The following is a 19457-nucleotide window of genomic DNA, read 5'->3' as shown; positions in this document are numbered from 1 at the left end:
ATTAAAAAGAAAATAATGAAATAATGTTTTGAAACAATGGCTATTACCTGAAGCAAGCTTAAAAATATTCTAAAAATGTGTCTTATTGAATTTACAAGAGAACAGTAAGTCTCACTATCCCCTCTGCCAGGATGTACCCTTCCCATTAATATTACAAATGTTTCCCTTGTGTTTGATGCCAAGCTGTCCCAATAGTAGTGCCTCCCCTGATTTTCCTTGCCTTTTATCACAGTACATGTAGCACTAAGAATCCCACTGTCATTAGATTATCACGTTTCCAACTATCTGGCCAATTCAAACCTTACTCCTATTCTTCTAGTTTCACCACTGCTGTTTCCCTAGAGTCAGCTAACACTTAGAACTTAACAGGGGTGAGAAGCAAGCAGCACAGTGGTTAGGGGCACCGCCCTGAATTCCCTGGCTCTTGTCGTTCCTAGCTGGGTGATCCTGGGCAAGTTGCTCACTGACTCTCTGCGCCTCCAGTTCTTTAGCCATAAATGCAAACAATAAATGACTACATCTCCTAAGTAAGGATTAGATGAGATTAATATACATTAGTTGTTAGGAGTACCAGGCACATAATAATGTCTAATGGTTATTGACAATAATGTTCCATTACCACTATTTTAATATGAGTGATGCCTGCACCACTTTCCCAAAAGGTGATGGTGAGCTTACAGAAGGTAGTGTTCATTCTCCTGGCATTTCAAAAGCACAGAACTGCCCCTTTGCTCCATGAAGACATCTGAACAGATAAGTTCCTCCTACTACTAAGTAACCATTTCTATTAAACTGGGCACCAAATTGATAATATTCAATAAAGTAATCACTGAACTTGACTCCTATAAAATTCTTTACTGAGGGTAGCAGACAATTTAACAAAGATCTCTAGTGACTACCAGGCATAGAAATAAAAGACATGAGTTTAAACTGTGTGTCTGATAAAGCTAATAGGTACTATAGTGCAGGTAAATACTCAATCTCTTACTCTCAGCTTCCTATATGCAAAGTGGGAGTCCTAACTGTCACACAAGAGCAAAGCGAGTTCAGTGAGTCCAGGTACACAGAAGTCCTAGCTAAGACAGCTGTGAGCTCAATCTCGGTAATACGAACCTCAAATGTTCACAAGAAAGTTAAGTTTTTTAGTTTATTCCTAAATTCCTAATTATTTAATTTATAAAAGGATAGGCTGAAAGAAAACATTAAAGAATATAAAATATTTTGCCTCATGCAACAGGACAACCTCTGTGAGCTCCAGGTAAGAAAAATTAATGCGAGAGCCCCAAGAAGAGTGGCAAAGAGAGCTAATAACCCTTCAAATTAAGTACCAAAAGTACTTATATGATCTGCACACAGAAGGCTTGCCTATGAGGATAATTTATCAGTTCTAGGGCAGAAGACTAAACCAAGTGACTTCTTCAGTTCCACAATTCTATCATCATTTTAGACCATTAAAACCTTTTGAGTTTTAATTTCATGGATACAGAGTAATCTCTGTAAATTCTGTATATGCTTTACCTTTCTGGAAAAAGACTGTTCCATTATTTACATTGCAAATCCTATATTCCCAAAGTAGAGTAATGAATGTGTATATAATGTAGGTTGTAACATTCAGTACAGTCTTTAGGATATCTCACAACCAAAAGAACAAAGAATATCACCTTGAACTAAAACCTAAACTGTCAACTAAAGTGAACTGAAATTGAAAGTAATCAAACATTATGATCACCTTCAGGTTTAAAGATCATGAAACAAAAGCCTCCCTTCTGCTCTTAGAATTTAAGGATTAATATGGTAACTGGACTACTCTGATTCAGATGTAGAAGAGGATAAGGCAGGAATCTTCATGTTCCCATCCCATGATCCAACTTTGACACTGTTACCTGAGCACTGTCTGTATCACGGATGCCTAACACATAAGGATTTCCTTCACAAATCAACTTTGGCTTTGCTCCAGCACACAGACAGAGTTTCCCATACACATGCTGATGGCCATCTTCTGTTAAAATGCACTGTAAATACACGCAGCAATGAAAAGAGGGGAAACATTCATTATACATGGGTACAAGCTCACTTGAAATACAACATTCGCTTAACACGTAAGTGAAAAGTGTTGTGTTCAGGTTGCCTCTTGGTGGCACTCAAGGCTTGTGACAGCATCCAAAAGCTAACTAAGCACAAGAACAGATTCTCTAACCCAGTGACTCGTAACCATTTTCGGGTCATGAACCATTGTGACAACCTGTTGAAAACTAATCTTTCTTCCCTGGCATAAAGAGGTATACACAAAGTTTTGTATAAAACTTAAGGGAATCTCAAGATGTTCAGAAATGTATATTAACTACAGGCTAAAAACTAAGCTTTAAGAAAATTTAAAATTGAGCATTTTGACCTATTATATAAGGGAAAGACTTTGCTACAGATTTCTGACCTCAATAAAGTGACTGTAAGACCCAGTGGGGCCAGCGCTATGGTGCCTGGCCTGAAGCACCGGCATCCCATATGGACGCTGGTTCAAGACCTAGCTGCTCCACTTCTGATACAGCTCTCTGCTGTGGCCTGGGTATTAAGCGGAGGATGGCCCAAGTCCTTGGGCCCCTGCACCCACGTGGGAGACCTGGAAGAAGCTCCTGGATCCTGGCTTCAGATCAGCACAGCTCCGGCCACTGCAGCCAATTGGGGAATGAGCCATTGGATGGAAGACCTCTCTCTCTCTCTTACCCTCCAAACCCCCCGTGTAACTCTGACTTGCAAATAAATAAATAGATCCTTTATTAAAACAAAAAAAAAGACCTAGTGATTTCAATCATATCATACCGTAACATTTGATATGGGTACAGGGGAACAGTATGGGACAAAAGAGCTTACAATATGTCTTCTTAATCTAAAAAAGATTCTAAGTGCTAAAAAAAAAAAGACATTTATATATTTTTGAGCACAAATAATCACTTTATCACCACAGTAAATACTTTTTGGCAACTTTTTTTCAAGGCTTTGTGACAGCATCCACAAAGCTAACTAAGCACAAGAACAGATTCTCTAACCCAGTGACTCGTAACCATTTTCTTTTTTGGCAATTACCTTTTAAGAAAAATGAAAAACCATGTTAACCTTTAACTCTAGCAATTGTAAAAGAGACACTGGCTTCGTTGGAATGGGATAAGGGGTAACACTTTGATGTTTGATGTATAAAACTTGGCAAATCGTATCACAGTGAGACATTTATTACCCAGTTTAACTCTTCAGCTACATAAGAGATAACAGAAAACCAAAAATCAAATATGGCCAGTATGCACAGAAATTTTATAAGTGTCTTCTTTTGGAAACTCTGTTTAGTTTTATGCACTGACTAAATTAAAAAAATAATAACTCAGGAAAGGCATTTGGCACAGCCAAAGCTCATCTGAGGTTATTAATAAATCATGTGATGACATTTGTTCTGATACTGCTTTAGTCATTGTCATGTTCAAGGGATTATTAAGCCCTGCTGAGTTTCTAAGTGGGCTTCAATATCTGTGGGAACAGAATTAAAAGATAAACACATTTTCCAAACTTTTTGAAGCCCCTGTGTAGTAGAAATCTCACTGAAATTTGGCACATTCTTTGCAATTATATGATCCTACATCAGTTCAGGACTTAGGTCATTTTTGGACTATTACAACTGCCTTCTAATATTGTTGTTGGCCACTAGTCACCTGCAACATCCAAGGTCATCCTTGACGTTGCTATATGACCTATCTTTTTAAAAAAAATCCATTTATCATCCCTGCCCAAATTAAAATCATTTATAATTTCTCCATTAAATAGCTCAACTTCCTGAAAAGTCTTTACAATCTTATTCACTTCTTTGTCTAGCCTTATTTGCCAATCTCCTTTCCTTATTCATACTCCCAATCCCTTTGCCATCCTCACTATTACAAGTGCCTCTTTCCTTCGTGGGTCCTTGAAAAGCAGTCTCCCCTTCCTAGTTTCTCATCTTTTAAAACCCAGCTCAAACATTATTCCCTCTTTGAAGTTTCTCTTTATCACAACTTCCCTAATCTCAGAACTTTGATAATGTTTCAATGACTGCATTTTTGACATTCCATATAATTATACAGTATGGTTTATATTCTTGACAGCTCCTAGGAGCAGGTATGAGGTATTATACCTAGTGAATTCCAACACCTAATGCACTATCTAAAACATAGTGGACATTAATGTAATTTGAAATGTTAAACTAACATGCAAGCCAAACTAATTACATAATCCCAATACACTTACAAAAAGTATATATTTTTCTAAAAATAATGGAAATCATTGTCACCAAACTTTGCATGTTAGGGGCTTAACTGATGTTAACTGTGGTGTTGTGGTAAAAAGCAGGCACGTATAGCCTCATCAAGATTTAACAACGGAAAATGCCATTAAGAAAAAAAATCATCTTACATGTTCTTCACTCTTAAGTTGCTTTACTCCGGATTGTATAACTTTAATGTTGGGAAAGCGACTTTCCAACATTGTACTTGCTTGTTCTTCAACATCAAACTCTTCTAAAATTTTAGAAACCTGTATCAGATCAGAGAGGAAAAAATATGTATCTTAAATACAAAAATATTCTCATTTGCTTTTATATACCACTATTTAACAGTCACAAAATAAGATAGCCAACTGCATTATATTCAGTGGAAAAAAGACGAAGCTTGGCATTTTAGCATCTGTTTTGCATATTACTTGTGCCACTCCTGGCCAAGTCAGGTAAGTCCCTGAGTCTGTTTCCTGACCATACAAGGAGGGCTAATGCCACCTACGTGTGTATGCATGAGCCGAACAGCTTACCCATGTCCTTATCTTGCTAGCTGGCCCTCTCCCTTTCTCACTGACCTTACTGTAACAGAGTCTTTAGGTGCTTCTTTCATGTTCCTCTAGAACCTTCAGCTCCTTGGACTTACTTTCCTTCCTAACTGGCTGAGATTGCACTGTGGATCATTTCGCCTTTTGCCCAAACCCTTTGCTTCTTTGCTCTCTTCTCCTTAACCATTAAGCAGCCTCCAAACCTCCAGTCATAGACCAAACCAGCTGACTTCTCTAGTCCTGTACTCAGTCTGCTAGAGAAGCACCGCTCAACCACGCAGACTGGTGTTTGATCTCAGCTATTCCTAGACACTGCATAAAAATCCCACCACATGGCTCCAGAAGTTCTCAAACCTGTTAGCCTCAAAGCCCCTTTACATTTTACAAATTATCGAGGATCCTGAAGAGCTTTTGCTTAAACTGTGCCTAGCAACACACATTAGAAAGTACAGCTGAGAAAAATTCTAAGTATTTAATTCACTTAAAAATAATAAGTCTAACACATGTCTTACAGACATACTTTCAATGAAAATAACAGTATTTTCCAAAACAAGTGAGAAGAATGACATTGGTGTATATCTTTGCCAATCTCTTTATATGGCTTAACAGAAGTATCTTCCATTTTGCTTCTTTGCTTAAACTCCTTCTGTCACACAACAGTAATATTTTGCTTTGGTTGAAGTACAGGAAGACAATTTGGCCTGACAAATAGCATATTTTTCAGATAACTGTACATTTTTCTTTGATGTTATACTAAAATCGGGTAAGTGATGGTTTCTTAAAACTAGCTGCAATGTAAAATTTCAAAGTATATAAAAAATTTTATATGATTATTCTAAAGTCACCTACTCACAAAGGAAGATAGCAGGTGAGGGACAAACAACAGATTTATTAAACAACCAGGAAAGTCTTCACCTATCAGTAATTACTTTGAATATAAATGGATTAAATTCTGCCAACAAAATACTTAGAGTGGTAAAATGGACTAACAAGATCCAATTATATATTGCCTATAAAAGACTGACTTCAGCTATGATAACACACATAGACTGAAAGTGAAAAAATGGAAAAAGATATTCTATGCAAATGGAAACCAAAGAGCAGGGGTAGCTACACTTGTATCAGATAAAATACTTTAAATCTAAAATTAAACCAAAGTCATTATTTAATGATAAAGGGGTCAATTCATCAAGAGGAAATAACAAATTTATATGCACTCAACATCAGGATACATAAATATGTAAAGCAAATACTAACAAACCTAAAGAGGGAAATATTGCAATATAAAGGGAAATTCAATATCCCACTTTGAACAGATCACCGAGATAGAAAAAAGAGGAAACACTGGCTATGAATTACAGACCAAATGGACTTAACATGCACATACAGAGCATCCTGTCCAACAGCAGCAGAGTACACGATTTTCTCAAATACATACGAACAGTCTCCAGGAGACATCACAAGATAGGTCACACAGCAAGTCTTAAAAATTTAGAAAGAATGACATCAAGTAATTTTTCCAAGTTCAATGGTATGAAACTAGAAATCAATAATAGGAGGCACTGCAGAAAATCCACTAATATGTGGAAATAAAACATGTTCCTAAAGAACCAATATGAGGCCGGGGCCATGGCTCACTTGGTTAATCCTCCACCTGCGGTGCCGGCATCCCATATGGGCACCGGGTTCTAGTCCCGGTTGCTCCTCTTCCTATCCAGCTCTCTGCTATGGCCCGGGAAGGCAGTGGAGGATGGCCGAAGTGCTTGGGCCTGCACTCACATGGAGACCAGGAGGAAGCACCTGGCCCCTGGCTTCAGACAGGCGCAGCGCTGGCCGTGGCAGCCATTTGGGGAGTGAACCAATGGAAGGAAGACCTTTCTCTTTTGTCTCTCTCACTGTCTATAACTCTGTCAAAAAAAGAAAAAAAAAAAGAAGCAATATGAAAGGAAATTTAAAAATACCTTGATTCAAACAACAATGGAAATATAACCTACCAAAACTTACGGGATGCCACTAAAGCAAAGAGGGAAGTTTACAGCAATTAAAAAGAAGAGATTCTCAAAAAATTTAATTTTGCACTATGCAAAAATAAAAAATGAACATAGTAAGCTCAAAACAAGTCAGGAAAAAGAAGAAAATAAATATCAGAGTAGAAATAAATGAAACACAGAGTAGAAAAACTGAAAAGATCAACAACACTTGTTTTTTTTTTTTTAAAGATCTATACAAAATGACAAAGTTTAACTAGTTAAGAAAAAATGAGAGGAGACTCAAATAGTAAATGAAATAGACGACATTATAATAAACAGAAGTACAAAGGATGATTAAGAGAGGCTATTACGAACAATCACATGCCAACAAATTGGATACCCTTAAAGAAATGGATAAATTCTCAGGCACACACAACTTATCAAGCCTAAAACATAAAGAAACAGAAAATATGAACAGACCAGTAACAAGAAGATTGAACCAGTAATAAAAAGTCCTCCATCAAATAAAAGTTCAGGACCATATTTCATTACCGAGTTCTACCAACTTCTTAAAGAACTAATCTGTCTCAAACTTCCAAAAACTGATGAGGGTGGAAAATTCTTTTTATCAGGCCAGCATTACCCATATAAAAGCCAGACAAGGACACTACAAGAAAAGGAAATCAGAGGCCAAGATCCTTGAAGCATGTAAATGCAAAAATCCTTAAATACATACCAGGAAATTGATTCAATTAAAAGTGTTATTCACTTTACTCAAGTAGGATTTATCCATGGGATGCAAGGAAAGTTCAACAAATAAACATGATAGACCACATTAACAGGATGAAAGTTAAAAAATCATATGATCATATTAATAGATACAGAAAAGGTGTTCAATAAAATTCAACATCCTTTCACAACAACAAAAAAAATCTCAACAAATCAGGTTCTGAAGGAATGTACTTTAGCACAATAAAAGCCATAATTTTTAAGATTTTACTTATTTACTTGAAAAGTAGAGTTACAGAAAGAGGGAGAGATAGAGAAAAAAGACTACTATCTGCTGGTTCACTCACCAAATGGCCTCAACGGCCGGAGCTGGGCCGATCCAAAGCCAAGAGCCAGGAGCCCAAGCCTTTGGCTATGTTCCTTTGTTTCCCAGGCCATCAGCAGAGAGCTGGATCAGAATAGGAGCAGCTGGGATACAAACCAGCACTCTTACGGGATGTAGGTGCCACAGGTGTAGACACAGTCTACTATGCCACAACACGGGCTCCAAAAACCTTATTAAACAAACCAATAACTAATATACTCTATGGTTGAAAAATGCAAAGCTTTTCCTCTACGGGAAACAAATAAAAGGCATACAAACTGGAAAGCGAGAAGTTAAGCTGTTTTTTGAAAACAGGATCTTGTATAAAGAACACCCTAAAGATGCCACCAAAAGTCTGTTGCAAATAAGAAAAATCAATAAAGCTGCAGGATACCATATCAACATACAAAAATCAGTAGCATTTCTCTTATTAACAACAAACTAATAAATTAACAAACCAAGAAATCAACAATCTCATTTACAAAAATAAATACTAACTAGCTAAAAAATAAATAAAATATTTATGAATAAATTCAGCAAAGGACGTGAAGGAACTATATACTAAAAACTACTAAACACTCATAACAGGAATTTAAGACACAAATAAATGGAAAGATAGCCCACATTCACAGATTAGAAGAATTAATACTGTCAAATTGTCCATACTACCCAAAGTAATCTACAGCTTCAATGCAATTTAACAAAATTCTAATGCCGTTTTTCACAGAAATAGAAAAACCATCCTAAAATAGCCAGAGCAATGTTGAACAAAACACACAAAGCCAGTAGATCTGAGAATCTACCACAAACCTGCAATTAAAACAGTATAGCACTGTTAAAGTAATCTGCGGTTGGAAAACTCCCTTCAAACAGGCATCAGAGACAGTGGAGGATGGAAAACAGTTTATTAATGCTAGTAGGCTCAGTGGGAATCATTTCTCAAGACTGAGCCTCAAACCTGGGTTTCTTAAAATATTTATAGGTTAATCAGCACCATACTTTAACCATTATAGCACTGGTAGGTTTAAACTGCAGCCTATGTGACTTACGACTACTTAGGGAGAACTGGTCCATGTGACTTAAGACCACACTTCCAACGGTTGGCTGGTCCAGTATGTTTGTAAAACAGATACCTGGTGCAGATTTATGAGACAGACTTATGACTGGAGTTACAGAAAGCAGAGCTTAGGACATCTTCCCTCCCTAGACAAGATAACCCTGGGCAGCTGCTTCACCAGACAACTGCAACAGCCGCTTTGCAAGGCTTTTGCCTGAGGGTCCACTTTCCTTACTCTGTCTCTTGGCTGCAGTCTTATTTCCTCATCAACATAGACTAATGAAATAGAATAGAGAGCCCAGAAATAAATGTACACAGCCCACTGATTTTTTTGATAAAGGCAGCAAGGAAAAGTACCAGGAAAAGTATAGTCTCTTGAATAAATAGTACTGGTAAAACTGATGTCTGTATGCAAATCTCACATACTAATATGTCCTAATCTCATAAACTATATAACAACCACTTCAAGATGGACTAACATCTTAAAGGAAAGACTTGAAAATATAAAATCAGTGGAAGAAAACATAGCAGAGGTGGGAGGAAGTTCCTTGACAGAGGTCTGGGCAAACATTTTTGAATGTAACACCATAGGTATAGGTAACAAAAGCAAAAATAAACTGGATTACATCACACTGAAAAGCTCCTGCATCACAGAAGAAACAAGAGTAAGGCATAGGAGCAAATATTTGCAAACCACACAGCTGGTAAGGTGTTAATATCCAAAGCATACCAAGAACTCAAACTCAGTGGTAGGAAAACAATCGGATTTTCAAAACAGGCAATGGAACTGAACTGAGGTTTCTCTAAAGACATACAAATGTGCAACAGGCCTATGAAAAAATGCTCCATTGTGGTGGAATGAGAAGGCCACGCCAAGATGGCCATTTGCAACAGGCTGTGATTGGATGGCTTTGGAAACCACATGACAACAGAGCCTGCCTGGCAACAGGCTGTGACTGGATGGCTTCGGAAACTGCCTGGCAACAGGCTGTGATTGGTTAGAGCATAAACCGCCCTCTGACTGGATTGGCCGCCTTGGCTATATACGCTGCTATACCAACTGAAATAAATGAGTCTACAGTCTGCTCGCCTCTGGCCTGCTTTGACCCAGCTCCCGGGCTCTGTGTGGTGACTCTATGCCTCTTGCCCCTACCACACTCCTCTCCTCTCAGAATGAATCCACAGCAACACTTAATATCACTAATCACTGGAGAAAATACAAATTAAAACTCCAATGAGATATCTATTAGAAAAGCTACTATCAAACAGATGAAAAATAACAAATGTTGGTGAGGATGTGCACCAAAGAACCCTCATCACTATTGGTAAGAACAGTGTAAATTAGTGCAAACTAATGTAAATTAGTGCAGCAATTATGGAAAACAGTATGGGAATTCCTCAAAAATTAAAAAAGCAACTACTATTTGATCTAGCAATCCCACTACTGGCTATATACACAAAAGAAATGAAATCAGCACCTGACAAGAGATATGGGTACTCCCATGTTCACTGCTGCATTTTTCATAATGACCAAGATATGGAATCAACCTAAGTGTCCATTAACGGATGGGTGGATAAAGAAAATATAGTATATTTATACAATGGGGTACTCTGCAGCCTTGAAAGAAGGAAATGACCACAGGGATGAACCTGAAGGATATTAGGTTAAGTGGCATAAGCCAGGTGCAAGAACTCAAACACCACACAATCTCACTTACATGGATACGGGGAGTGTAAAAAGTCAAACTCACAGAGACACAGAGTAAATGTTGGCTACCAGAGGCTGGGAGCTGGAGGGGATCAGGAGATGTTGGTCAAAGAGCACAGAAATTCAGTCAGACCAGAGAGAAAAATTTCACAGATCCACTATACATCAATGACTGCAGTAAATAACAATGGATTGTATATTTGAAAATTAATGAGAACTTTTATTGTTTTCACTATCAAAAAGACAAATATGAGGTTATGCATGTTAAATAGTTGATTTAGCTATGAGATGTATACAACAAACATTAAAATATATTGTATACTATAAATATATAAAACCATTACTTGTCAACTTAAAAGGAAAAAAAGCAGTGTTATTCCCCTAACTGCTAGGCAAGTTTTTGTATTTTTTCCCAATATTTAGAAATTTATACGAAGATTCTTACCTGCTTGAAATTTGTAACTGCCTTAATAACAGGAGATGCTGTTACCAGGAGGATATCTTCTGATGGAAACTGCAGAGCCAACTTAGTTTTAAAAAGAGAGAAAATTTGTGGCAAATAAATTTTAGATATAAGTATAATAAATGATGAATTATTTTATCACAATATATATATATATCAAAAGGATAATGCAATCTTAATAATGTTATTAACTTAGGAAATTTAAAAACCCACTATACTGGGTCTTGTTCATACTTATGGAGCATCGGTGAGTAATGTTAAATTCTGATATTGGTCAAATGAGTATTACATTTACACTACACACTAACAAAAACATCCTGAGCAAGACGTGATAAAAATGACCTTCCTTCTTTATAGTTGCACCAACTTCTATTTAAAATAATACTTGCATTTTCCTTCAACAAGATAAAATTACGCTCTCAATATTAAACACTAGAATCTTACTCTGATTTTTCCTAACTGCTTTCGCACTCCTCTGCTGCCTCCTCCAACCAGTACACTCTGGGAATATGAAGCTACTTTAATACTAACTTTAAAAAAAAAATGCAGACACCTAACTTGCTAATGTTTCACTACTTTCTTCCAGCTGTAACTTCTCTCATTCTCACTTCGGAGTTACTGAAAGCACTTTCTGATTTCACATTCAGGCTCCATAACTCCACCAAGTGTAATCTGGCTTACCCCTACCCTGCTACTAACACAGAACATAGTCATGTCACCTATATACCCTTAAAACTCATGGGATTATTACTTTTTTAAAGAGTTATTTATTTTGGAGAGCGGCAAGATGGCGGAATAGGAAGGGAGCACACTGATAGTCCGGGAAGAGACAGTTTAATAATAAAAGTGGAGATACTGCAGGGTCAAGGAAGAGTAGGGGAAGAAACAGCAGAGTAAACTCTTCTGGAACTAGTGATTCACAGTGGATCTGCGTAGAGAGCGTGGGAGCCCAAGTTCGGGACATCAGCGGCAGACTCAACACACCAGCGCTGGAATGCGAGGTGAGCCGAACCTCAATAGCCCGAGACACCAGCGGGAAAGTGGAAAGAGGAGACTACAGGGAACGAGGCTTGAAACTCCGTGGGGAAAAGTTCACCAGGCTAACTACAAGAGAGAGAGGAAAAAAAAAAAGTGACCGATATGGATACAAGTTTCTCTCTCTCTGCTCACCTCTCAAAGGTGAGCAAGACAAAGGGCAGGCGCCATTTTGGACATACATCATAAGCAGGGTGACCTCAGGTCTGCACCGGCCCTGAGCCTAGCAGAAAAACCTGACTCTGGGGGGGGGGGGGTGAAATAACAGGAGATTAGGATCTAACTTGACAACCCAGTGGAAGACTGCAGGAGAATTGGAGCCCACACTGAGGGCAGCAGAGATTCCCTGTGTGGTCCTTGGGAAAGAGCTTCTGATCTCTGGCTCCTGTGGGTATATCATTCGCCTGCTAACTACCTCCAATTATGTTCAGCTGTGCGGAATTACTTCCCTTTTGAATCAAAAAAAAAAAAAAAAAAAAAAGAAAGAAAGAGAGAGAGAGAGAGAGAGAGAGAGAGAGAGATTTACCACACCTAACCTGGGAGTGTCACCTTTGGCACACCCTCAACCCTGAGGAACCAAACAGAGCTCTCAGGCCACACTCACCTCAAGCCTCTAAGGCTCCATCGAAAGCAGACAGTCCACTTAATATAGAGCCATAGTATAATAAGAAAAAACACCACAGTGAAGAAACCAAATATCTCCAACATGCCAAACAACAAACTCAAAAACCGAGGTAACAAGAACAAGGAAGACACTATGATGCCTCCAAATGAAAAAGACACCCCAATTCAAGGTTATGAAGATGATGAGATAGAAGAAATGCAAGAAGCTGATCTCAAAAAATTGGTAAGAACATTAAGAAGTTCTCAAATTCTTGAACTACAGAAATCCTTAATGGACAAGATAGAAAATCTCTCTCATGAAAATTAAATATTAAGGAGGAATCAAAATGAAATGAAACAACTAGTGGAACAAAAAACTCTGATAGTGACTAGAAATCATAATGAAATGAAGAATTCAATAGATCAAATGACAAACACATTAGAGAGCCTTAAAAACAGAATGGGCGAAGCAGAAGAGAGAATATCAGACTTAGAAGACAGAGAACAGGAAAGGAAACAGGCAAACCAAAGAAAAGAAGAAGAAATTAGAAATCTAAAAAATATTGTTGGGAATCTACAGGATACTATTAAAAAACCTAGCATTCAGGTTCTAGGAGTTCCTGAAGGCATGGAGAGGGAGAAAGGATTAGAAGGCCTTTTCAGTGAGATACTAGCAGAAAATTTCCCAGGTTTGGAGAAGGACAGAGACATCTTAGTACAGGAAGCTTATAGAACCCCTAATAAACATGACCAAAAGAGATCCTCACCACGACATGTTGAAATCAAACTCACCACAGTGAAACATAAAGATTCTAAAATGTGCAAGAGAGAAACGCCAGATTACTCTCAGAGGATCTCCAATTAGACTCACAGCTGACTTCTCATCAGAAACCCTACAAGCTAGAAGGGAATGGCGAGACATAGCCCAGGTACTAAGAGAGAAAAACTGCCAGCCCAGAATATTATATCCTGCAAAGCTCTCATTTGTGAATGAAGGTGAAATTAAGACTTTTCATAGCAAACAGAAACTGAAAGAATTTGTTGCCACTCATCCTGCCCTGCAAAAGATGCTTAAAGATGTGTTACACACAGAAACACAGTCATCAATATGAAAGAAGGTAAAGGAAGGAAACCTCACAGCAAAAGATCACAGGAAGCTCAATTTCTCTTTGACATAGAATTAAAATCGGATTCTCTGTTAAAGCAATGTGTTAATCTATTATGTTCTCTTGATGTCTGTTAAATTCTAATTGTTCAAAAACAGCTGAATTTTTATTAAGAGCTATGGGTTATTTAAATATGTGCTTATTTTCAAAGATTTGAATAATCACCTCGTAACAATGACCAAATTTGGTCTATATTATGTCATGATTTTAAGGAATCTTATTTCAACCAGATATTTTGGATTTTGAGCCTTCTTGGCATTCTTGACAAGCATTCAAAAAATCAAAGTTTCAAACAATCTGGACTCTAAAATTTCCAGTAAATCTTGGACTTCGGTTTTTCCAGTTTGGGCCCAACTGAAAAAATCGAAGGACCTATGTCTCTCATCTTATAGAGACACCAACTAATCAGGCTATTTGGATTATATTAGAAGTACTGTCAAGATGTGACGTGGTACCAAATTTTAAGTTTCTATAATGGAAAATGCTATTAATACAAATGTTTGAGAATTAAAAAGTCTAATGATCTTGTGTTACTAGACATGATAGTTATCTTAATGAGAAAGCCCCAGAGGCCTAAAGGGTTAAATACTTGTAAAATCCTACAGGTGCTTTCAAAAATACTGTGAAGCAAGTGCCTCCTGTTGGTTGATGAGTTTATAATTTTAAACATGGCAACTTAAAGTCTTCTGTCATCCACAGTCATATATGATTTGCTGCTCATAAAACTAAAGCGTTGTTGGTTCTGGGTTTAGCTGTCCTCCTATAGGTTCCTATGGACTTTTCCCAGCCACTTCTATTGTATTCAGTACTTTGGGATGGCTCTGTAAACAGATGAAGCCAATAATGTATTAACAGTACCATCCGAGAGAAAGTATGGTTAACTGAGGTTACTAAAAACAAAAAGCAATTCAAATCAATTGGCAATTTACAAAAAGAGTTAAAAATTTTAAAAGCTATTATTAAAACTGCTATACTGTTCTATTATGTTATGTTATATGTGTGTACATATTTTATGTCCACATGGGAAAATTTTATTAAGAATTTTATTTTAATTGGCTTATAGATAAGATTGTCCATAAATTTAAGCTGCTAAATTAATCAAAGATACATTTTAATTCGTGTGACCTGAATCTCTGCATCATATCTTTTATACTTGTTGGTAGAAAGAAACTAAAAACATTTTATATGTTTGTGCTTAAGTTTACTGGTTAAACAAACTACACCATGTTAGATATTTAAGAGGTGTTTTCAAATACATGATTCTTAAAATTTATAGAAGGCATTGGACCTTCTGGTAAATATTTTCTTAAGTTGTTATCTAATGGTTGAAACTATTTGCTAAGTATTCATGTGAGACTGCTATTGTCAGCAAGCGATCTAGGACTTGCTCCCTCATTTCTCTATTCTAAGCCCAACTTGTTCTTTCATTTCTCTATTCTCCTCAAGGTAGGAAACTAATTCTATTAGGAAGGAATCTGTAGGACGCATAATTTAATCTTTAGACCTTATAAAAGAGATGGCTAACATTTTTCTGTAACAGCATAGCCAAAATAAGAGCTTAAATAATAATCTCATAGCTAGATTCACTTCGCCATCAGTGAAGTAAACAGTAAGTAGAAAAAAACCTCCCTTTCAGACCAAAGGGAAAGAAAGTTTTTAAGTGAGAATATAATTTTCCTCATGGGCATTGTCTACCTTAGAAAAACTACTACAGAACATGCCTGTGACTATAGACTTGTAGTTCAGGCCACCGAAGATTAGAGATGAGACACGGGCACTCCCTTGACTTGCATCCTCTGGTCTGCTTTAACACAAACCAGGAGGAAAAGAAAGCTAGGCATCAGAAGCAATGGGTGGCAGGCCTATTAATGGCTGATCTGTACAGTGATCTGTCCTCAAGGAGACCCAACAGGCCAGTCCACTGCAGTGGCTTTCAAAGTGGTAAGCCTGGGCTTCAGCAGAAGTCAGCTTGTGAAGAGCCCTGGCAGCTCTGCCAAGAGTTGGATCACTGGAAATGGACCTGCCCTGGAGTCGAAGGATGCCCAGGTCAGAGCCACAGATCTTATTGGCTCTAAGCTGAAAAGCCCTTCACTCAGTCCAACTTCCAAAGTGACCACTGCAGCTGAGGGGACGGCCAGCAACATTGCAGGCAGAACTGTAAATTTCTTGTTAGAGATGCCACCTGCCTTTACCTGGCCAGCTCTCCTCCCAGGCCAGCCAAGTAATGAAAGTCAACAGAGTGCCTTCCCCTAGGAGGTTCACACCTTCCTTAGGATGTACCCCATGTGAAGAGATAGATAGGTTTGGGCCTCTTAACTTACAAGGCCTAAAACCCAACTGATTATTATCAAGCCCCTTCTGTCAGGTTCTATTTGCCTCTCAATCAGAAAACTTAATTGTAGCTTAGACAGCACCTTTCTTAGCTCCTCTAATAATGACCCTGTCCTTTGTTCTAGACCCTGTCTAGCGCACTTGGGCCTCATTCCTTTGTAATCATAACCTCTACTCTACCACCAATGGCTCTACTCCCAACCTGTGTATACTGATGGTCCTCTTCCCCACTTAATGCTGTATAATTGTTCAAACCTGGTAAATGCCACTCTTAGGATCATTGGTTACTATCCTCACTCTGTCTTTTATGACCTTGTCTAAATATGATCAGAGTCGGCAAACTTGGAAGGCTTCCATAGCCTTGGCAACTCATGACGAGAGCCTAGGGTGGTTACTGGTGCCATAAACTAGAGTGTCAATTTGTTGGGTCAACAACAAGAGCCACTGTGCACTTGCTCCTCATGTGGGATCTCTGTCCTTAATGTGCTGTACATTGTGATTTAATGCTATAACTAGTACTCAAACAGAATGTTTCATTTTGTGTTTCTATGTGGGTGCCAACTGTTGAAATCTTTACTTAATGTATACTAAATTGATCTTCTGTATATGAAGAGAATTGAAAAGGAATCTTGATGTGAATGGAAGGGGAGAGGGAGTGGGAGAGGGGAGGGTTGCGGGTGGGAGGGAAGTTATGGGAGGGGGAAGCCATTGTAATCCATAAGCTGTACATTGGAAATTTATATTCATTAAATAAAAGTTAAAAAAAAAGTTATTTATTGTATTTGAAAGACAGAGAGAGAGAGAGAGAGAGACAGAGACACCAGGAGAAACAGAGATCTTCCATCCCCTGGTTCACCCCACAAATGGCCACAACAGCCAGGGCTGGGCCAGGCTGAAGTCAGGCTTCTTGCGGGTTTCCGACATGGGTGCAGGGCCCTGGGACTTGGGCCATCCTCTGCTGCTTTCCCAGGTGCATTAGCAGGGAACTGGATCAGAATTGGAACAGCTGGGACCAAACCAGTGCCCATATGGGGTATGTGGCAAGCCAAGGCTTTAGCCTGCTGCACCACAATGCCAGCCCCACAGGGGATTCCTTTTTATCTGAATTTTCTTCAATATTCGACAATAATCATTCTCTCCATTTTTTGCCTTGTATCTGTTTTTAATTTTTGTCTCTTCTTTTTACTTGCACTGCTAGATCAGGTCCCTAGAACTGTACTACTGAAAACTCATCCCAGCCTCATATACTACTACCTACCACACTGCTTCTGTCCTAAAGAGTTAACACATCTCATCTTCCAAAGTTTTCCATTTGGTCGCATTACTCTACTGCTGACAATCACCTGGCTATGTGTCAATCCTTAACTCTTCAGCGTCATGGATTAGACCCTTTAAGGTCGGGCATCTGGTTTGCGGCTCCAGGTGATGCTTTTCCACTGGAGATTACTGCCTCCCTGTGCAATGCTTTATCTCCTGCCTTGTCAACTTCCACTCTTTGATACTGAGATAAAAGGACACCACCCGTGAGAACAGACAGCTCTGCCTTAACTCACTCCCTACCAACTGCACAGGTACCCCTAAGTTAACAGCACACCGAAGACATGATTTATCACGTCTCTCCCACTAGACCGAGTCCCAGACGCTCAGGGTGTCTGCACCAGGCACGCTCTGTTTATATTCACAACTCTGCCCTCATACAGGGCAGGGATCCTAAGCGTTGACTACGTGAACACCCTGAAAACACGCATGCGAAGATTCACGTTACAAAGCACCTTTGGATTTCTTGCACAATTTATGACTTCAAGGACTGCCTGCGTTCTATCGACAGAACACGTCTGATATTCTGGGGAAACGCACATCTGCGTGGACAGACGCGGTCCGGTCACAAACGGACTCCCTGTTTTAGACCCTCAGCGGCTGTTTTACCCAGTGCGACCAGCTAACGAAGTCTCCCTTCCCTCGGAGTTCAAAGCACAGGAAACGTACGCGGGGGTTTCCTCGTGAGTCAGAGATAGTATCCGACAGCTACGTGGACACTGAGTGGGGTCAAGGGAGCTGGACACCGGGCTGAACATTCCGTGCCCGCACCAAGACCCCGGCCGCGCTCTGGACAGGGCTCAGGCCGGGGTCGGGCCCCTGCCCACGCCTCCTCGCGGCGGAGCCGGCGCCCGCGGCTCAGTCTGAGAGCGGCCGAGGGGGGACCCGGAAGCAGAGACGAAGCCAGGGTCAGCAGAGAGCGCTCCGGGGCCTCCGCCGCGGGGTCGCGGGCGGCGGCGTCTCCTGGCTCCCGCCTTACCTGCTCCGCGCAGGTCACGCCCGCGATGCCGCCCCCGACCACCACGAACCTCCCCGCCGCCGCCATGGCCCCGGACTCCCGGTGTTTTCCCGCTTGCAGGGAGCCGCGGGACTTTCTATTCCCGGAGAGGAAGCCGCTACGGCACGCACACTTCCGGGGCCGAGGGTTCCGGGTCTCCGGCGGAGACTCCGACCTACGGGTGCCCGGGGGCTCAATCTTAGTCTCTCGCTTAGGCATTGTCGGTCGCGTTTCAGGAGGATCGAGGCGTTTTACCGTATCTACGGCCTTGTTTAATAATAGCTACGCCTGAATGTAGTTTTTCCACGGGAATCTGACAAAGACAAAAAAAATAGAATAGAATAGAATAGAATAGAATAGAATAGAATAGAATAGAATAGAATAGAATAGAATAATAAAATAAAGAAAGGAGATGGGTCTCTAAAAGCGGCTTGGCAAACAGCTTCTCTGGAGATAGACTCCTGGGGCAGAATATTCATGATATTCAAGGGGGCGGCGCATAAGCTCTTATTGGTGGAAGGAGGCTTTCGGGCGCACGTGTAGTAGAGGAACCTGAAGTTTCCGGAAACCCTCTGCTCGCCACCCTTCCCCCTCATCAAGAGTTCTTATGTGTGGAAGCACGTATTTCACCAGGGCCAAGGCCAGGCAGTGCCGTTGAATTGTTCCCTAAAAGGCTATCGTTTTCAAGTCCAATTTTGAGCTGATCTAAAATTTCCAGCAATAAAACAAACGCTGTTTCTCCCAGGTTTCCAATAAATAACATCTTGTGTGACAGTAGACTGCAATACACCTGTTTTTTATTTATTTAGATTTATTTTATTTATCTGAAAGAGTTACAGAGGGAGGCAGAGACAGAGAGAGAGGTATTCCATCCGCTGGTTCAC

At 39.6% G+C, this 19457-nt stretch overlaps 1 protein-coding gene across 3 annotated transcripts in view; it reads right to left on the bottom strand.

Annotated features, from left to right (window-relative positions):
* Window positions 1–18699, bottom strand: part of PYROXD1 (pyridine nucleotide-disulphide oxidoreductase domain 1) — a 30702-nt gene extending 12003 nt beyond the window's left edge. For 2 of the 3 annotated variants that reach the window (XM_062194910.1, XM_062194911.1), the window contains exons 1-4: window positions 18556–18697; window positions 11107–11187; window positions 4429–4548; window positions 1884–2012 (exon numbers count right to left, since the gene is read on the bottom strand). In XM_062194910.1, coding sequence (XP_062050894.1) covers window positions 1884–2012; window positions 4429–4548; window positions 11107–11187; window positions 18556–18621 — 396 coding nt within the window. In that variant the 5' untranslated portion in view covers window positions 18622–18697. Of the gene's footprint in view, window positions 1–1883; window positions 2013–4428; window positions 4549–11106; window positions 11188–18555 lie in introns of all 3 variants that reach the window. The other variant, XM_062194912.1, reaches the window with a different exon arrangement.
* Window positions 18700–19457: the final 758 nt, after the last annotated feature.

This window comes from Lepus europaeus, chromosome 6, assembly GCF_033115175.1.
Source record: "Lepus europaeus isolate LE1 chromosome 6, mLepTim1.pri, whole genome shotgun sequence".
Taxonomy (NCBI): Eukaryota; Metazoa; Chordata; class Mammalia; order Lagomorpha; family Leporidae; genus Lepus; species Lepus europaeus.
The sequence above is the reverse complement of the archived record's forward strand: the minus strand, read 5'-3'. Positions and strand labels throughout refer to the sequence as shown.